Raw genomic sequence first — 16,236 nt, 5'->3', positions numbered from 1 at the left:
CCTGGCAGTTGTCGACAGTGTGGCTCAAATAAACGCTCAAAAATTCAAATGAATAAATAGACCAAGTTTAGGTAATAGAAAAGTAAAACTTCAGAACTGATGATCCTTCACATTTGTACAATATACAGTTACAAAGTGTTTTTTGCATATGTATCATGTCATTTGAAAAAATACATTTCTACACGACTGTATTGCACATTTACTGTGTATTTGATATTATGTGTGTGAGCATGTGTATGAATGTGCACATGTACCTATTTCAGATCTTATTATGGTCAGTTAAGGAAGCAGATGGTATTCAGAGACAGAGTAAGAGGATGCAAGGAACAGGCAAATGAAAACATTTAGCAAGATACTCAAGGAACATAGAAGGATACTTAATTTTTAAATCTAGCAAAAATATGTAAAACTAAGAGCAGATCAAGCCCACAGGCCATAATTTCCTCACGCTAGCCCTTCACCTCTGTGCTCTTGTTTTGTTTGTATAAAGATGGAAATTATAGATACAGGAGAAATATAGAGCACATCCTCTATCAAAAGTGGCTTGCAACTCATTTGTTTAATAAGCACTGTATCTGATACTTTAGCTATCAGAAGAATACAACATGATTCTTACCCTTGCTTATACAAAGAGAGGATCAGCAAAAGAAGGGCTGAATGTGCTCAGAGTATATAATATTAGCCTTCAGTACCTAAAATCAAACACTGGTTTTATGGTCTATGTCCCTAGAATCAATGTTAGCAAATTCTACAAGGGTCTTTGAAATACCTTGATTCCACAGTTAGTCATTTTTTATTTTTTCCAACTTTAGGAGGCAAAGGAGCAAGAGATGAAAAGGGTACTTTTAAACACCATCCCAAAAGTGTGGTTGATGATATTGGAATCATACATCATATTTCCTGTTTTCGAGTAAAAAGAAAAAAATGTTTAATAGATCATGTTTCTGAAGCATTGCCTAGTATCTGCCAACATTTCTTTTAATTCTCTTTTTCTACCTTTGTAGCTAAGATATCAACATGGACTTGGGACTCCAGACTTGAGGCAAACCCTTCCCAACCTGAAAAACTTCATGGAACACGGACTACTGGTCAGGTGGTGAGTACCTTCATTTCTGATACTCAGAAACTGTAATGTACATAATCATCCCGAGAAACTGTTCTGACTTCCACACTGCTCCACACCTGCCTTCTGGTCTTCTTCTGTAATAAGATATCTGAAGAAAAGGAATGGCGGCCATTGTACTTTTTACTAAGCTCCAGTCTGGCAAACGGGGGTGAAGCACTCTCAGGAAGGGAGGAGGTTCAGGGAGTATTGTTTGGACATTGGGAGGTTGGCTGGGCAAGCAATCGTTGAGTACATTACTGAGGCAGACAGCCCTGTGGCTCATAAAAGGGGAGACATTGAGCCCCTATGTCTTTTCTAAAGAACAATTGAAGGTCATAAATAAAGAATGAACACGAGGATCAGTGGCTATGAGAGTTACGGGAAGAAAGCAGACAAGGAATAGGTTAGGTTTGTCAGGACCTAGTCTTGAGACCAGGAGGCACATACTAGAATATTTCTTGTTTTGATGTCAGTGTCATTTGTGCCCTGAGGGCAAGCCGCTACTGCAAAGTACTTTGTCCGTATAGACATGACTCTTAAAAGGGAAGGGCAGATGGAGATCCAAGAGGCGGCAGAGTAGGTAGAAGTTACACTCACCTCCTCCCAGGTCCAAACTGGAATTAAAACTAAATTATAGAATAATCAACCTGAATAAGCAGCTGAAGACTAGCTGAACAGAAGTTGTATAACCAATAATTTACAGAAGCAGCCACATTTAGACTTGTTGGGAAGGCAGAGATGTGAAAGGGGTTGGCCCCACACCCATGTGAGGTGGTAGACAATCCAGAGGGATGTCTCAGCTGCAAAGGTCCCCCTGAGGGGCATGGGTTCTCAACCTCAGCCAGGCTCCCCAGCCTGAAGCACCAGAGCCAGGAAGAGGATCCCACATAATATCAGCAGGGATTCAGTACCCAGGAAGATACAGAGTCTGCTCGTAACCCAGGCACACTCTTAAAGGACCAGCACACAAATTCTCTTTTGCAGCCACTCATCCTTGGCTCCAGCGAGGGAGTGTGGTTCAGAGTGAAGTGGAGTCATGTGAGGATAGACAGAGTTTGTGGCTCTGGGGAGCTGAAGGGACAGCTGCCAGGTTCCTGTACTGAGTCCCTCTCCCACACCTCCTGCAGATGTCGTCTTTTCTAGGTTGAGCATTCTCCTCCATACTGCATCAACCTGGAAAGCACTACCTAATTTGCTTTCCCACCCTCCCCACTCCCTGTTGCCCTGACCTGCCCAGCTCATGCCTGCTAAGGAGTCAGCTGCCTGGGCCTGGGTATCAGAGACCAAGTTGTGTGGCTCTGGGATCGGGGCCATTTTTCCTTTTGGTGGTACTCTTCCTATGCAGAGCCCTCTCTTCACATAGCCAAATGTGATAAACTCTGCTGGCCTTACCCTGACAACTCCCTAAGAACATCAACACCACCACAAAGGTCCAGGGGCACTCAGCGGGTAGAGGCTAGTCTTGGTGTGCTCTGAGACTTCTGCTGAGTGACCTCAGTCCCAGCACTGGTGCTGAGTTTGAATCTGTATCCATCTGGTGAACACAACTCACCTCTCCCTGGTGACTCCCTGAGACCCTAGCTTGCAAAGCTCATAGGGTCACCAGAGGCCCTTTTAGTGACTAAGCCTAAAGTCAGCCAGCAAGTGGAGAATAAAGGGATCAATCCAACAAGACAATATAACTCTGGTAGCCATGTATGTACCCAACATATGAGCACCTAAATATGTAAAGTAAATCTTGATGGACATAAACGGAAAGATCAACAGTAATATAGTCATAGTAGAGAATTTTAACTCCCCATTGATATCAATGGATAGATCTTCCAGACATAAAATCAACAAGGAAACAGATGGACTTAATATTTTCAGGGCATTTCACCCCAAAACAGCAGAGTATACATTCTTTTCAAATGCATGTGGCACATTTTCTAGGATAGACCACGTTAGTACACAAAAGAAGTCTTAATAAATTTATGAAGATTGAAATCACATCAAGCATCTTCTGTGACCACAATGGTTTGAAACTAGAAATACATTGGGGGGGAAGGGGAAGAAGAGATATCTGAAGGCTAAATAACATATTACTAAACAATGAATGGATTAACAATGAATGATATCAAGGAAAAAATCAAAAGATACCTTGAGACAAATGAAAATAATAATACAACCCAAAATTTATGTGACACAGTGAAAGCAGTCCTAGGAGGGAAATCCAGAGCATTACAGTCCTACCTCAGGAAACAAGAAAAATCTCAAATAGTCTAACCTTATACTTAAAGGAACTAGAAAAAGAACAACAAGCAAAGCCTAAAGGGACCTGGGTAAAAGAGAGAGACTTGGCTGACAGCAGCTGCCCTCACACTACAAGACTTGTTTGAGTTGTCTCATAAACATGGTATGGGGAAGTGGGTTTTTGATATCTAAATCCAGCCTACCACCAGGAATGCTCAGGGCCTACTCAAGAAGGCAAATAATCCTTTCCCCTAATATTTACACAGTAAAATGAGATTGTTTTAGAGTAATAAATTTGATAGTAAAATAGTAGACAAGTTTTCAGGCTAATTTAAATTGGCTAATTAAAATAAGCAAATATCCTAGAAAAACTAATTGCACTTGACAAAAAGCTGTTCCTAAAATGTTAACTAAAATTTTTATTGGTAGTTCATCTCAGGATAAAATCTCACAACAGGAAATGAGCCTAAAGCAGTCATATTATAGTGCAAAAAATTAAAATTTAAAAGCTATCAAGACTACATTATAAAATTTCCAAAAGCCTTCTAATATTTAAATCAAAAAAGAGGAAAGTAGAAGAATATCATGTAAGAAAAAATATCGGGAAAGTAAATTACAGCTAGAAAATTTGTACTTTAGAAAATTAATTGTAATGCTATCAGCAAGACACCCACGAAAAACACACATGGTATCAAAACAAGCCAGAGGAAAATCATTTGGGCAAAAAATGAAAAAGGATCCCAAGTCAAATTTATAGAAAATATTCCTTTATTAACTTTTGGTCGAGAATATGTTTGTATATTTTCAGAAAACAACTCTGAGACCATGTGGATTCTGGCAACAGGAATTGACAGGACTACTCCAACCATGAAGACGGAGAGAAGCAGTCCAGAGATGGAAGTCGCTGATGACGCCTTACCATAATAGAATTCAGCAGCTGTATATCACTGCAGGTTGCCCAGGACCAAACCAGAGAGGGTTGGACCTGCATTACCACCATTTGCCCACCATCCAGAACTGAAATATCATTGCTGACATGTACACATAAGGAACTGTCTGACATTGAAATTGGATCTCAAAAGAACTGGTGGCCCAGAAAGCTCACTACAGACTGATGCAGATGCCTTTCAGCATTATGATTATTGCTTATCTCATTTTTTTATTCTTATAAGTATATTTCCAGAAGGACATGATCTCACTCATCTAGGGGAAATGATGAACAACATAGACTGATGAACAAGAACAGACACAGAGATAAGGAGCCATGGGTCAGACTGTTGGACCTCAAAGGAGGGGTGGGGATAAAAGGGAGAGATTAACCAAAGGACTTATGTGCAAACATATGAGCCTAACCAGTGGTCAAGGACAGTAGAGGGGTGGGGATTTGAATGGGGGTTTGAGGACAAATATGTGATACCTTAATCAATAAAGAAATTAATAAAAAATAAATAAATAAATAAATAAATAAATAAAAGCCTAAAGTGAGTAGACAGTATAAAATATTATATTATAAGAAAATATTGTAAATAACTATTACCAACAAATTGGACAATCTGGAAAAAAATGGATAAATTCCTAGAAGCATACAATCTTCCAAAACTGAATCAAGAAGAAACAGAAAATCTGAACATAACAATTATAATTAATAAAAACTCCCAACAAACGAATATCCTGGACTGGATGGCTTCACAGGTGAATTTTACCAAACACTGAGAGAACAGCTAACACCTATTTTCTCAAGTTATTCCAAAAAATTTAAGAGGAGGGAAGACTCTTAACATCGTTCATTGTATTAGTATTATCCTAATTCCAAAACCAGATAAAAACACTACAAAGAAAGAAAATTATAGGCCAATATACCTGATGAATATAGAATCAGAAATTATCAAGAAAATATTAGCAAACCAAATCCAGCAATACATTATAAAGATCATACCATGACCATTTGGGATTTATTCCCAGGATGCAAGGCTGGTACAGTACCTGCAAATCAATTAACATGATACACCACATAAACAAAATGAAGGATAAAAACACATGATCAAATCAATAGATGCAGAAAAAGCATCGACAAATTCCAGCATCCATTTGTGATAAAAAAATCTCAACAAAGTGGGAATAGAAGGAACATACCTCAACATAATAAAGGACAAATCTGACAAACCACTGCAAACATCACACTTAGTGGGGGAAAACTTAAGCATTTCTCTTAAGATCAGGAACAAGACAGGGATGTCCACTTTAACCATCATAGTCAACATAATACAAGAAGTCCTGGCCACAGCAATCAGGCAAGACGAAATAAAAAGCATCCAAATTGGAAAGGAAAAATTAAATCTGTCATTTTTTTTGCAGAAGACATGATACTATATATATGGAGAACCCTGAAGATTCCACACATACTAGTACACATAAAAACTAATAAATGAACTTAGTAAAGAAGCAGGATATAAAATTAATAATCAGAAATTGGTTGCATTTTTATACACAAATAAGGAACTATCAGAAAGCAAAGTTAAGAAAACAACCTCCTTTACAATTGCTTCACACACACAAACACACACACAAATCCTAGGAATAAAGTTCAAATAAGGTAAAAGACCTGTACTTGGAAAATTATAAGATGCTGAAGAAAGAAGATACAAATAAATGTAAGCATATATTGTGCTTGTGGATAGGAAGAATTCACATAATTAAAATGTCTGAACTGCCCAGAACAATGTATAGATTCATTGCAAATGAATATCAAAATACCAATAGTGTATTTTACACAACTAGAACAAATAATCCAAAAATTTATGTAGAACCTCAAAAGACCCCAAGTAGCCTCAGCAAACTTGAAAAAGAAGAACAAACTTGGAACTATCATGCTACCTGATATCAAACAGTACTATAATGTGATAGTAATAAAAATGGCATGGTAGTGGCATAGAAACAGACATATTGGTCAGTGGAACAGAATAGAGAGCCTAGAAGTAAACCCATGCCTATATTTTCAATTAATATTTGACAAAGGAGTCAAGAACATACAATGAAATAAAGACAGTCTACTCAATAAATGGTGTTGGAAAAATAGGACAGAGATACATGCAAAAAAATGAAACTAAATCACCTTCTTACACTCAAAACGTATTAAAGACTTAAAGGTAAGACTTGAAACCATAAAACTCTAGGAAGAAAACATAGGCAGTAAAATCTTAGACATTTCTCTTAGTGATATTTTTTCTGATATATCTCCTTGGGCAAGGAAAAATAAACAGGTTTTGCAAAGAATGAAAAAGGTTTTGCAAAGAACTTCTACATCCAATAAATAATACAGTAAAGCCGAAACCAGTTTGGCTCAGTGGATAGAGCGTCCGCCTGTGGACTGAAAGTTCCCGAGTTCGATTCCGGTCAAGGGCATGTACCTTGGTTGTGGGCACATCCTTGGTGGAGGGTGTGCGAAAGGCAGCTGATCAATGATTCTCTCTCATCAGTGTTTCTAACTCTCTATCCCTCTCTCTCTTCCTCTCTGTAAAAAATCAATAAAATATATTAAAAACTAAAAATAAAAAATAATCCAGTAAAGAAATGGGCAAAGGACCTGAATATAAACTTCTCTAAAGAGAGCATACAGATGGCCAATACGCATATGAAAAAATACTCAACATCACTAATCATCAGAGACATGCAAAAAAAAAATCACAATGAAATATCACATCACACCTGTCAGAATGTCTCTCATCAATAAACCAACAAACACGCAGTGCTGTGGGGGAAGTGGAGAAAGGTGAACCCTCATGCACTATTACTGGGAATGCAGATTGGTACAGCCAATATGGAAAACAGTTGGAGGGTTCTCAAAAACTTAAAAATGAAACTGCGGAGAGGGAAAACTACTCCATCTTGCAAAGAAAAGAGAATCTTATCTGAGACCTGAATAACCCACAACAGTGGAGACCACCGAACAGCTGTGACGCCCCAATCGGCACAAACACGTGAATTCAAGGGAGTTCTTCAATCACCCACCGAAAGGAGAGAGAGAACTACATAACCAGACATCCTGAAAAGAGATACCATAGGGAGACAAAGAAATAGCCCGCACATGAAGAAAAACAGGCATCACCAGAAAAGGAATTAAATGAGTTAGGGGCAAGCAACCTAGCAGAGCAAGAATTCAGAGAAATGATCATAAGATGGCTAAAAAGAATGGAAGACAAATTTGATAATATGAGTCAGAACCAAGAGGAAATGAAGAAGAACCAAGAGGAAATGAAGATGAATCAAGAAGAAATGAAAAATGGCATCGCTACTATAAAGAACACAATAGAAAGCATCAAAAGTAGACTAGAAGAAGCAGAGGACTGAATCAGTGAGCTAGAAGACAAGATGGGAAAAAATACCCAATTAGAGCAGCTTCTAGAAAAAAAAATATTAAAAAGCAAGAGGAGAGTCTACGGGAACTTTGGAACAATACAAAACAAAACAATATTAGAATAATAGAGGTTCCAGAAGGAAAGGAAACTGAGGAAGGCATAGAAAACCTGTTTCAAGAAATAATAACAGAAAACTTTCCTGAGATAGAGAAGAAAAAACCCACACAAATACAAGAAGCTCACAGAGTCCCAAGCAAAATGAATCCCAAAAGACCGATGCCAAGGCACATTATATAATTAAATTAGCAAACACCAGCAACAAAGTGAGAATCTTAAAAGCAGCCAGAGAGAGACAGAAAGTTACATATAAAGGAACCCCCATCAGACTAGCAACTGATTTCTCAACAGAAATCATCAGGCGAGAAGGGAATGGGATGAAATATACAAAGTCATGCAAAGGAAGGGTCTGAATCCAAGAATACTGTACCCAGCAAGGCTGTCAATCAAAATTGAAGGTGAAATTAGAAGCTTCACAGACAAAAAAAAAGACTAAAGGAATTTATCACCACCAAACCAGCAATGCAAGAAATGCTAAAGGGTCTACTGTAAAAATAAAAAAAGAAATACCGTGTTTCCCTGAAAATAAGACCTACTTACAGGTTTCCTTCTGAGTGAAATATAAGTTATCCCTTCGAAAATAAGCCCCCCCCCCCCCTCAGGCTAAACATGAGAGATTTGGTCCACTGATTCTGAAAGAAATGGAGTCACAAGAAATTCACCAGGAAATTCAGGAATTGGATTGTTATGATGATGTTCCAGAAGATGATGACATGATTGTCATTGAATAAATGAGTAAATTCTTGATACTGTAGGATTCACAGTTTGTCTGGTTTGTGTTGACAACTACCATACTACCGTACTGTATACAGGTAATAAATTTCCTTTATTTTCATTTAACAATAAATGTGTACCATATTCTTCTTCATGGAAAAATAAAACAAACCCTGAAAATAAGATCTAGCGCATCTTTGGGAGCAAAAATTAATATAAGACACTGTCTTATTTTCAGGGAAACAGGGTAGGAAGCAAAGAAGGAACACTGGTATAGAATAAAAGTGGCGTCAAATAAGTACCTATCAATAACTTTAAATGTAAATGGATTAAATGCTCCAATCAAAAGACATAGGGTAATGGATTGGCTAAGAAAATAAGACCCATATATCTGCTGACTACAAGAAACCTATTTCAGAAAAAAAAAAAGATGCACAAAGACTGAGGGTGAAGGGATGGAAAAAGGTTTTCCAGGTGAATGGAAATGAAAAAAAAGCTGGGGTAGCAATACTTATATCTGACAAATTCGATTTCAAAGTGAAGGACATAACAAGAGATAACAAAGGCCACTTCATAATACTAAAGGGAGCAATCCCAACAAGAAGAAATAACCCTGGTAAACATATATGCACCCAATACAGGAGCACCCAAATACATTCAAAAAAAAAAAAAAAACCTGCTGGAGGACATTAAGGGAGAGATTAATAGCAATACAATCATAGCAGGAGATTTTAATATCTCACTATCACCTTTGGACAAATCATCTAAACAAAAAATCAGCAAAGAAACATCAATCTTAAATGACTCACTAGACCAGATGGAATTAATTGACATCTTCAGAACATTTCACTCCAAAGCCACAGAATATACATTCTTCTCAAGTGCACATGGGTCATACTCAAAGATAGACCACATGTTGGGACATAGGCAAAGTCTCTTCAGATTCAAGAAGATAGAAATCATATCAAGCATCTTCTCAGATCATAGTGGCATAAAACTGGAAATCAATTACAATAAAAATCCAAAAAATCAAACACATGGAGACTAAACAGCATGCTATTAAACAAGGACTGGGTTACCAGAGAAATCAAGGAAGAAATTAAAAACATCCTGGAAACAAATGACAATGAAAACACAACAATCCAAAATTTATGGGACACAGCAAAAGCAATCTTGAGAGGGAATTTCATAGCTCTCCAAGCCTCCTGCAAAAAAACAAGAAAAAAAATGGTAATAAATCATCTAACTCTACAACTCAAAGAGTTAGAAAAGAGCAACAAGAAGAGCCCAGTGTAAGCAAAAGGAAGGAAATAATAAAATCAGAGCGGAGATAAACTACATAGAGACTAAAGAAACAATACAAAAGATCAACAAAACCAAGAGCTGGTTCTTTGAAAGGATAAACAAGATTGATGAACCTCTAGCCAGGCTAACCAAGAAACAAAGAGAGAAGACCCAAATAAACAAAATCAGAAATGAAAGAGGTGAAATAACAACAGACCCTGATGAAATACAAAGAATTGTTACAAAATACTATGAACAACTCTACTCCAACAAACTGGACAACCTGGAGAAAATGGATATATTCCTAAATTTATATATATATATATATATATATATAACCTTCCAAAACTCAATCAAGAAAAATATAAAAATCGCCGAAACCGGTTTGGCTCAATGGATAGAGCGTCAGCCTGGGGACTGAAAGGTCCCGGGTTCGATTCTGGTCAAGGGCATGTACTTTGGTTGCAGGCATATCCCCAGTAGGGGGTGTGCAGGAGGCAGCTGATCGATGACTCTCTCTCATCGATGTTTCTAACTCTCTATCTCTCTCCCTTCCTCTCTGTACAAAATCAATAAAATATATTTTTTTAAATTATAATAAAATAAAATTTAAAAAAAGAAAAATATAAAAATCTCAATAGGCTAGTAACTTTGGAAGAAATTGAAGCAGTCATCAAAAAGCTTCCAGCAAACAAAAGCCCGGGGCCAGATGGCTTTACAGGAGAGTTTTACCAAACATTCAAGGAAGAACTAAAACCTATCCTCCTCAGACTACTCCAAAAATTCAAGAGGAAGGAACACTTCCAAGCTCCTTTTATGAAGCCAGCATCACCCTAATACCAAAACCAGGTAAAGACAACACAATGAAAGATAATTACAGGCCAATATCCCTCGTGAACATAGATGCCAAAATCCTCAACAAAATTCTAGCAAATAAGCTCCAAGCAGTACATCAGAAAGATCATACACCATGACCAAGTAGTATTTATTCCAGGAATGCAAGGATGGTACAATATCCGCAAATCAATAAATGTGATACATCACATAAACAAATTGAGAGATAAAAATCATGTAGTCATACCAATTGATACAGAAAAAGCATTTGATAAAACCCAATACCCTTTCCTGATAAAAACTCTCAACAAGGTGGGAATAGAAAGATCATACCTCAACATAATAAAAGCTATATATGATAAACCCACAGCAAACATCATACTCAATGGGCAAAAACTAAAACCATTCCCTCTAAGAACAGGAATAAGACAGGGATGCCCACTCTCGCCACTCCTGTTTGACATAGTACTGGAAGTACTAGCCATTGCAATTAGACAAGAGGAGGAAATAAAAGGCATTCAAATTGGAAAAGAAGAAGTAAAGTTATCCTTATTTGCAGATGACATGATATTGTACATAAAAAACCCAAAAGACTCCATTAAAAAACTAATTGATTTAATAAATGAATTTGGCAATGTCGCAGGATACAAAATTAACGCCAAGAAACCTATGGCATTTCTATACACTAACAGTGAACTTACAGAAATAGAGACTAAAAAAGCAATTCCATTTACCATCGCACCAAAAAAATTAAGATACCTAGGAATAAACTTAACTAAGGAAATAAAGGATCTATATGCAGAAAACTACACGACACTGAAAAAAGAGATAGAGGAAGATGTAAACAGATGGAAGAACATAACATGTTCATGGATTGGTAGAATCAACATCATCAAAATGTCCATACTTCCCAAAGCAATCTATAGGTTCAATGCACTCCCCATTAAAATACCAACGGCATATTTCACTGACCTAGAAAGAACTCTCCAAAAGTTCATTTGGAACAATAAAAGACCCCGAATAGCCACAGCAATCCTGAGTAAGAAGAGCAAAGTAGGAGGGATCTCAATACCAGGCTTCAAGCTGTATTACAAAGCCACTGTTCTCAGAACAGCCTGCTACTGGCACAAGAACAGACATATAGATCAATGGAATAAAATATAAATCCAGATATCGACCCAAACCTCTATACTCAATTAATATTTGACAAAGGAGGTATGAACATACAATGGAGTCAAGACAGTCTCTTCAATAAATTGTGTTGGGAAAATTGGACAGATACATGCAAAAAAATGAAATTAGATCACCAACTTACACCATACACAAAAATAGACTCAAGATGGATATAGAACTTAAACATAAGACGGGAAGCCATAAAAATACTAGAGGCATCCACAGGTAGCAAAATTTCTGACATATGCGGAAAGAACTTCACTGATACTGCTCCTAGAGCAATGGAAGCCAAAGAGAATATAAACAAATGGGACTACATCAAAATAAAAAGCTTTTTACAGCAAAAGAAACCAACCAGAAAACAACAAGAAAGCCCACTGTATGGGAGAACATATTTGCAAATGTTATAACTGATAAATGTTTAATCTCCAACATCTACAGACAGCTTATACAACTAAATAATAGGAAGATAAATGATCCAATTAAAAAATGGGCAATGGACCTAAATAGAATATTTTCAAAAGAAGACAGAAGGAAGGCCAAGAGGCACATGAAAACATGCTCAAAGTCACTAATTATCTGAGAGATGCAAATCAAAACAACAATGCGGTACCATCTCACACCTGTCAGAATGGCTAACATCAACAAATCAACAAACGACAAGTGTTGGCGAGGTTGCAGAGAAAAAGGAACCCTCGTGCACTGCTAGTGGGAATGCAGACTGGTGCAACCACTGTGGAGAACAGTATGGAGTTTCCTCAAAAAACTGAAAGTGGAACTCCCATTTGACCCAATAATCCCACTCCTAGGAATATATCCTAAGAAACCAGAAACACCCATCAGAAAGGAAATATGCACCCCTATGTTCATAGCAGCACAATTTACAATAGCTAGGATTTGGAAACAGCCTAGGTGCCCATCAGCAGATGATTGGGTCCAAAAACTATGGTACATCTACACAATGGAATACTATGCTGCCATAAAAAGAAGGAATTCTTATCATTTGCAGGAACCTGGATGGTATTGGAGAACATTATGCTGAGTGAAATAAGCCAGTCAATGAAAGAAAAACAACATGACCTCACTCATTTATGGATAATAAAGAACATTATAAACTGATGAACAAAAAGATAGATGCAGAGACAGTAAAGCAACAAACAGACTGTCAAATTACAGCGGGGAGGGTAGGGAGATATGGGGGAGATAAGAGATCAACCGAAGGACTTGTATGCATGCATATAAGCATAACCAATAGACGAAAAACTCTGGGGAGAGAGGGCATGTATTGGGGGGGGGGGGAACAATGGTAAGATATGTAACATATAATACCTTAATAAAAAAAATGGGGGGGGGGGGGGAGAATGGATGCCAAGAATATGAGGACTTTATAAAATAAACAGTGCCAATTTCTCCAGAAAAAAAGAAAATGAAACTGCCTTCTGACCCAGTGATTCCACTTCTGGGTTATATATCCGAAGAAACCCAAAACACTAATTCAAAAGAATATTCTCGCCTTTATGTTGATTACAATGTTATTTATAATAGCCAAGATATGGAAGCAACCCAAATACCCATCAATGGACAAGTGGTTGTACATATATACAATGGAATATTGCTCTGCCTTAGTAAAGAATGAAATCTTACCATTTGCAGCCATATGGATGGACCTGGAGTGTATTATACTAAGTGAAATAAGTCAGAGAAAGACAAATAGTATGATTTCACTTATGTGGAATCAAAAGAACAAAGTAAAAGAACAAAATTGAAACAGACTCATAGACACAAAGAACAGACTGATACTTGCCAGAGGGGCGGAGGTTTAGGGAATTGAGTGAAAAAGGTGAAGGTATTAAGAGCTACAAATTGGTAGTTACAGAATAGTCATGGGGATGAAAAGTATAGCGTAGGAAATATAGTCAATAATATAATAATTGTGTATGGGCCAGGTGGGTACTGGAAAATTGGGGGAACATTTTGCAAGTATGTTAGACCTTAAATATGGTTGTCTAACTACTGTGCTGTGTTATGAAACTATTACATAATAATATTTAATGTAAACTATAATTAAAAAATAAAATTTTAAAATGTTATTAAAAAGAAGGGAAGGTGGAAAGTCTGCCAAAATATTAGAGTGATTCATTTGACTTAAATAAATGGAAAGCTATTGGTGCGAGCTATGTAGTAATTCTTGAAGTTTGAATCTTTAGTGATAGGTAGTAACTCAAAAAATCGTGAGAATGGAAATTAGGCCTTTAGAAAGTTAGACAGGTTGGAACAGCATAATGTCTTCTAAGGAGCACTGGCTTCTGATCCCCGATTTTTCTCTAACCTGCTCTGCCTCTGGAAAGTAATTTCCTCATCTGTAATCGCTGCCCTGTTCATTTCACCAGTTTGAGGTGAGAACAAAATGCAATGTCAAATGGAAAAACTATTTGAGGGGGGGAAGGTACAAGATTGGTTTCATTTTCTTCTGTGCCGTAAGGATAGATCTTGAGGATAATAAGAAAACAACACATATGATTAACCTTTACTTTGACATTTTTAATTTTTGTCTCATATGATCTTCAAAATGCAAGTTCCAGATGTCTGAGTTTAGATAGGACTCCTGTTAAGCAAATGCACAACTGTCTAAAGAATTCTAGTCAGAATATAAAAATAATTATAAAAGCATAGTGTTGATGTGTCCTAAGGAATGAGGGATAGGAATTGAATTTTAAAATGATGAGGAAGAAGTTAGCAAACATTTATTTAGTTAGCATCAACTATGTAAAGTCTGGAGCATAACAAGAAGTATAAGACTTAAGTCCTACCTTTAAGGGATGTGTGATCTAGTTGGAAATAGGTATATAATTCAAGAGTTTTTGTAACAGAATGGTAAATAACCTAAAATAATTTTTTTAAAGAGAGGTAACCCACACACTACCTAATTAATCACCGACTCTTGCTCTATACAAACAGCAAATTGACCCAGTGTCAATTATTGAAGAGTCTGTCCTTTGTCTGCTGTTTGATAATGCCATCTCTTTTATATGCCAGCTTCACTTACTAGTATACACAGGGATGTGCTTCTAAGCTCCCTATTCTGCTTCATTGTTTTGTCTATCCAAAGGCTAGTGCCACACTTTTAATTATCATAAGATATAATTTCTGTAAGTCTTGGTGAGGTTTGAGGATGCCCTATAAATAGCACCCCTCTTCCCCCTGACATTTGGAACAATTTGAGACAGGAGATACAAGAGACAGACTAATAGAAATCAAAATGTCAGTTTTGTTACTGATAAAGCCTCTTGGAAAATGTGCCTTTGGATCTGTAATAAGAAGAGCTTGCAAAGACTCCACTCAAAATTAAACTTCCCTCACAATCACAGTGTGAACGGGAGAAACCTAGGCTTTCCCCGCAGAGGCAGGCCCTTCCTTGACTTCACTGCAGAGAGCGGGGAGATGACTCCTGCAGCAACCCAGATGCGGCTAAGCCAAGAAGACTCAGGTTTTACTTTTCTCTCTAAATTCACCGCTAATAAAAAGCCCTTCTTCTCTACGAGCCAGTGAGTGAGAGGATGGAGAGAGGCCAGGAGTGTTACTGAGCACCTTCCTTCAGAGCAAGGGAATAGGAAGATAGCCCCAACTTTCTTGATCATCTGCTAGGGCAGGGCTCCTACTTATGGTTCTTTTTCAAAATTCATTTGGCTTTTCTTGATTTATGAATTATATTTGAGTAATTTGACAGCTTTATGATATTGAGTCTTTGAACTATGAGCATGGTATCTGTATGTTTTCTAAACATATCTCAGTAAAGTATTTTAATTTCCTTCATAAAGGTCTTTACAACAACCAACTTTTTTGTAGCAAGTATACAGGAATACCACTGATTTTTGTATTTCAAGTTTATCCAGCAGCCTTGCTAACATTAAGTACAATAGATTGTCTTAGATTTTTTTGGATTTTCTGTGTATATAGTTGTTGTTGTTGTTGTTTTTTAATAATGGTGTTGTTTCTTCCTCTCTATTTTTACAACTGTCATTACTTTTTATTGTCTTACATTTTATTATAGAAGAGGAGCAGTGACTATGGATACCCTTGTCTTATTCTTGATTTTAAAGAGAATGCTTCTAACTTATCACCATTAGGTATTATATCTACTTATTGCAGGTTACAACATAAGTATTTTATTAACAAAAGGAAGTGCCTTTTCTATTCATGTTTTTTTAATCATAAATGTGTATTTTGAATTTTATCAAATGCTTATTCTAAATCTATTGAAATAATGCTATATTTGTTCTTCGTTACTATGTGCTAATAAGTATTAATATATCCTCTAACATTAAACCATCTCTTTCTCCTGGGATAAACTCTACCTAATAATGATATATTATTTTTGCCTATATTATTAGATTTGACTTGCTAATATTTAAAGAAATCTAC

The 16,236-nt window shown here is 36.8% G+C and overlaps 1 protein-coding gene across 4 annotated transcripts in view; it reads left to right on the top strand.

Annotated features, from left to right (window-relative positions):
- Positions 1–16,236, top strand: part of UVRAG (UV radiation resistance associated) — a 262,695-nt gene that overhangs the window by 222,091 nt on the left and 24,368 nt on the right. For 2 of the 4 annotated variants that reach the window (XM_084893381.1, XM_084893380.1), the window contains one exon: positions 1,005–1,096. In XM_084893381.1, the coding sequence (XP_084749507.1) occupies positions 1,005–1,096 (92 nt within the window). Of the gene's footprint in view, positions 1–1,004; positions 1,097–4,145; positions 4,811–16,236 lie in introns of those variants that run through there. The other 2 variants (XM_084893382.1, XM_084893383.1) reach the window with 2 other exon arrangements.

The sequence above is a fragment of the Pipistrellus hanaki genome, assembly GCF_964339955.1.
Source record: "Pipistrellus hanaki genome assembly, chromosome: 9".
NCBI classification, from domain to species: domain Eukaryota; kingdom Metazoa; phylum Chordata; class Mammalia; order Chiroptera; family Vespertilionidae; genus Pipistrellus; species Pipistrellus hanaki.
The sequence above is the reverse complement of the archived record's forward strand: the minus strand, read 5'-3'. Positions and strand labels throughout refer to the sequence as shown.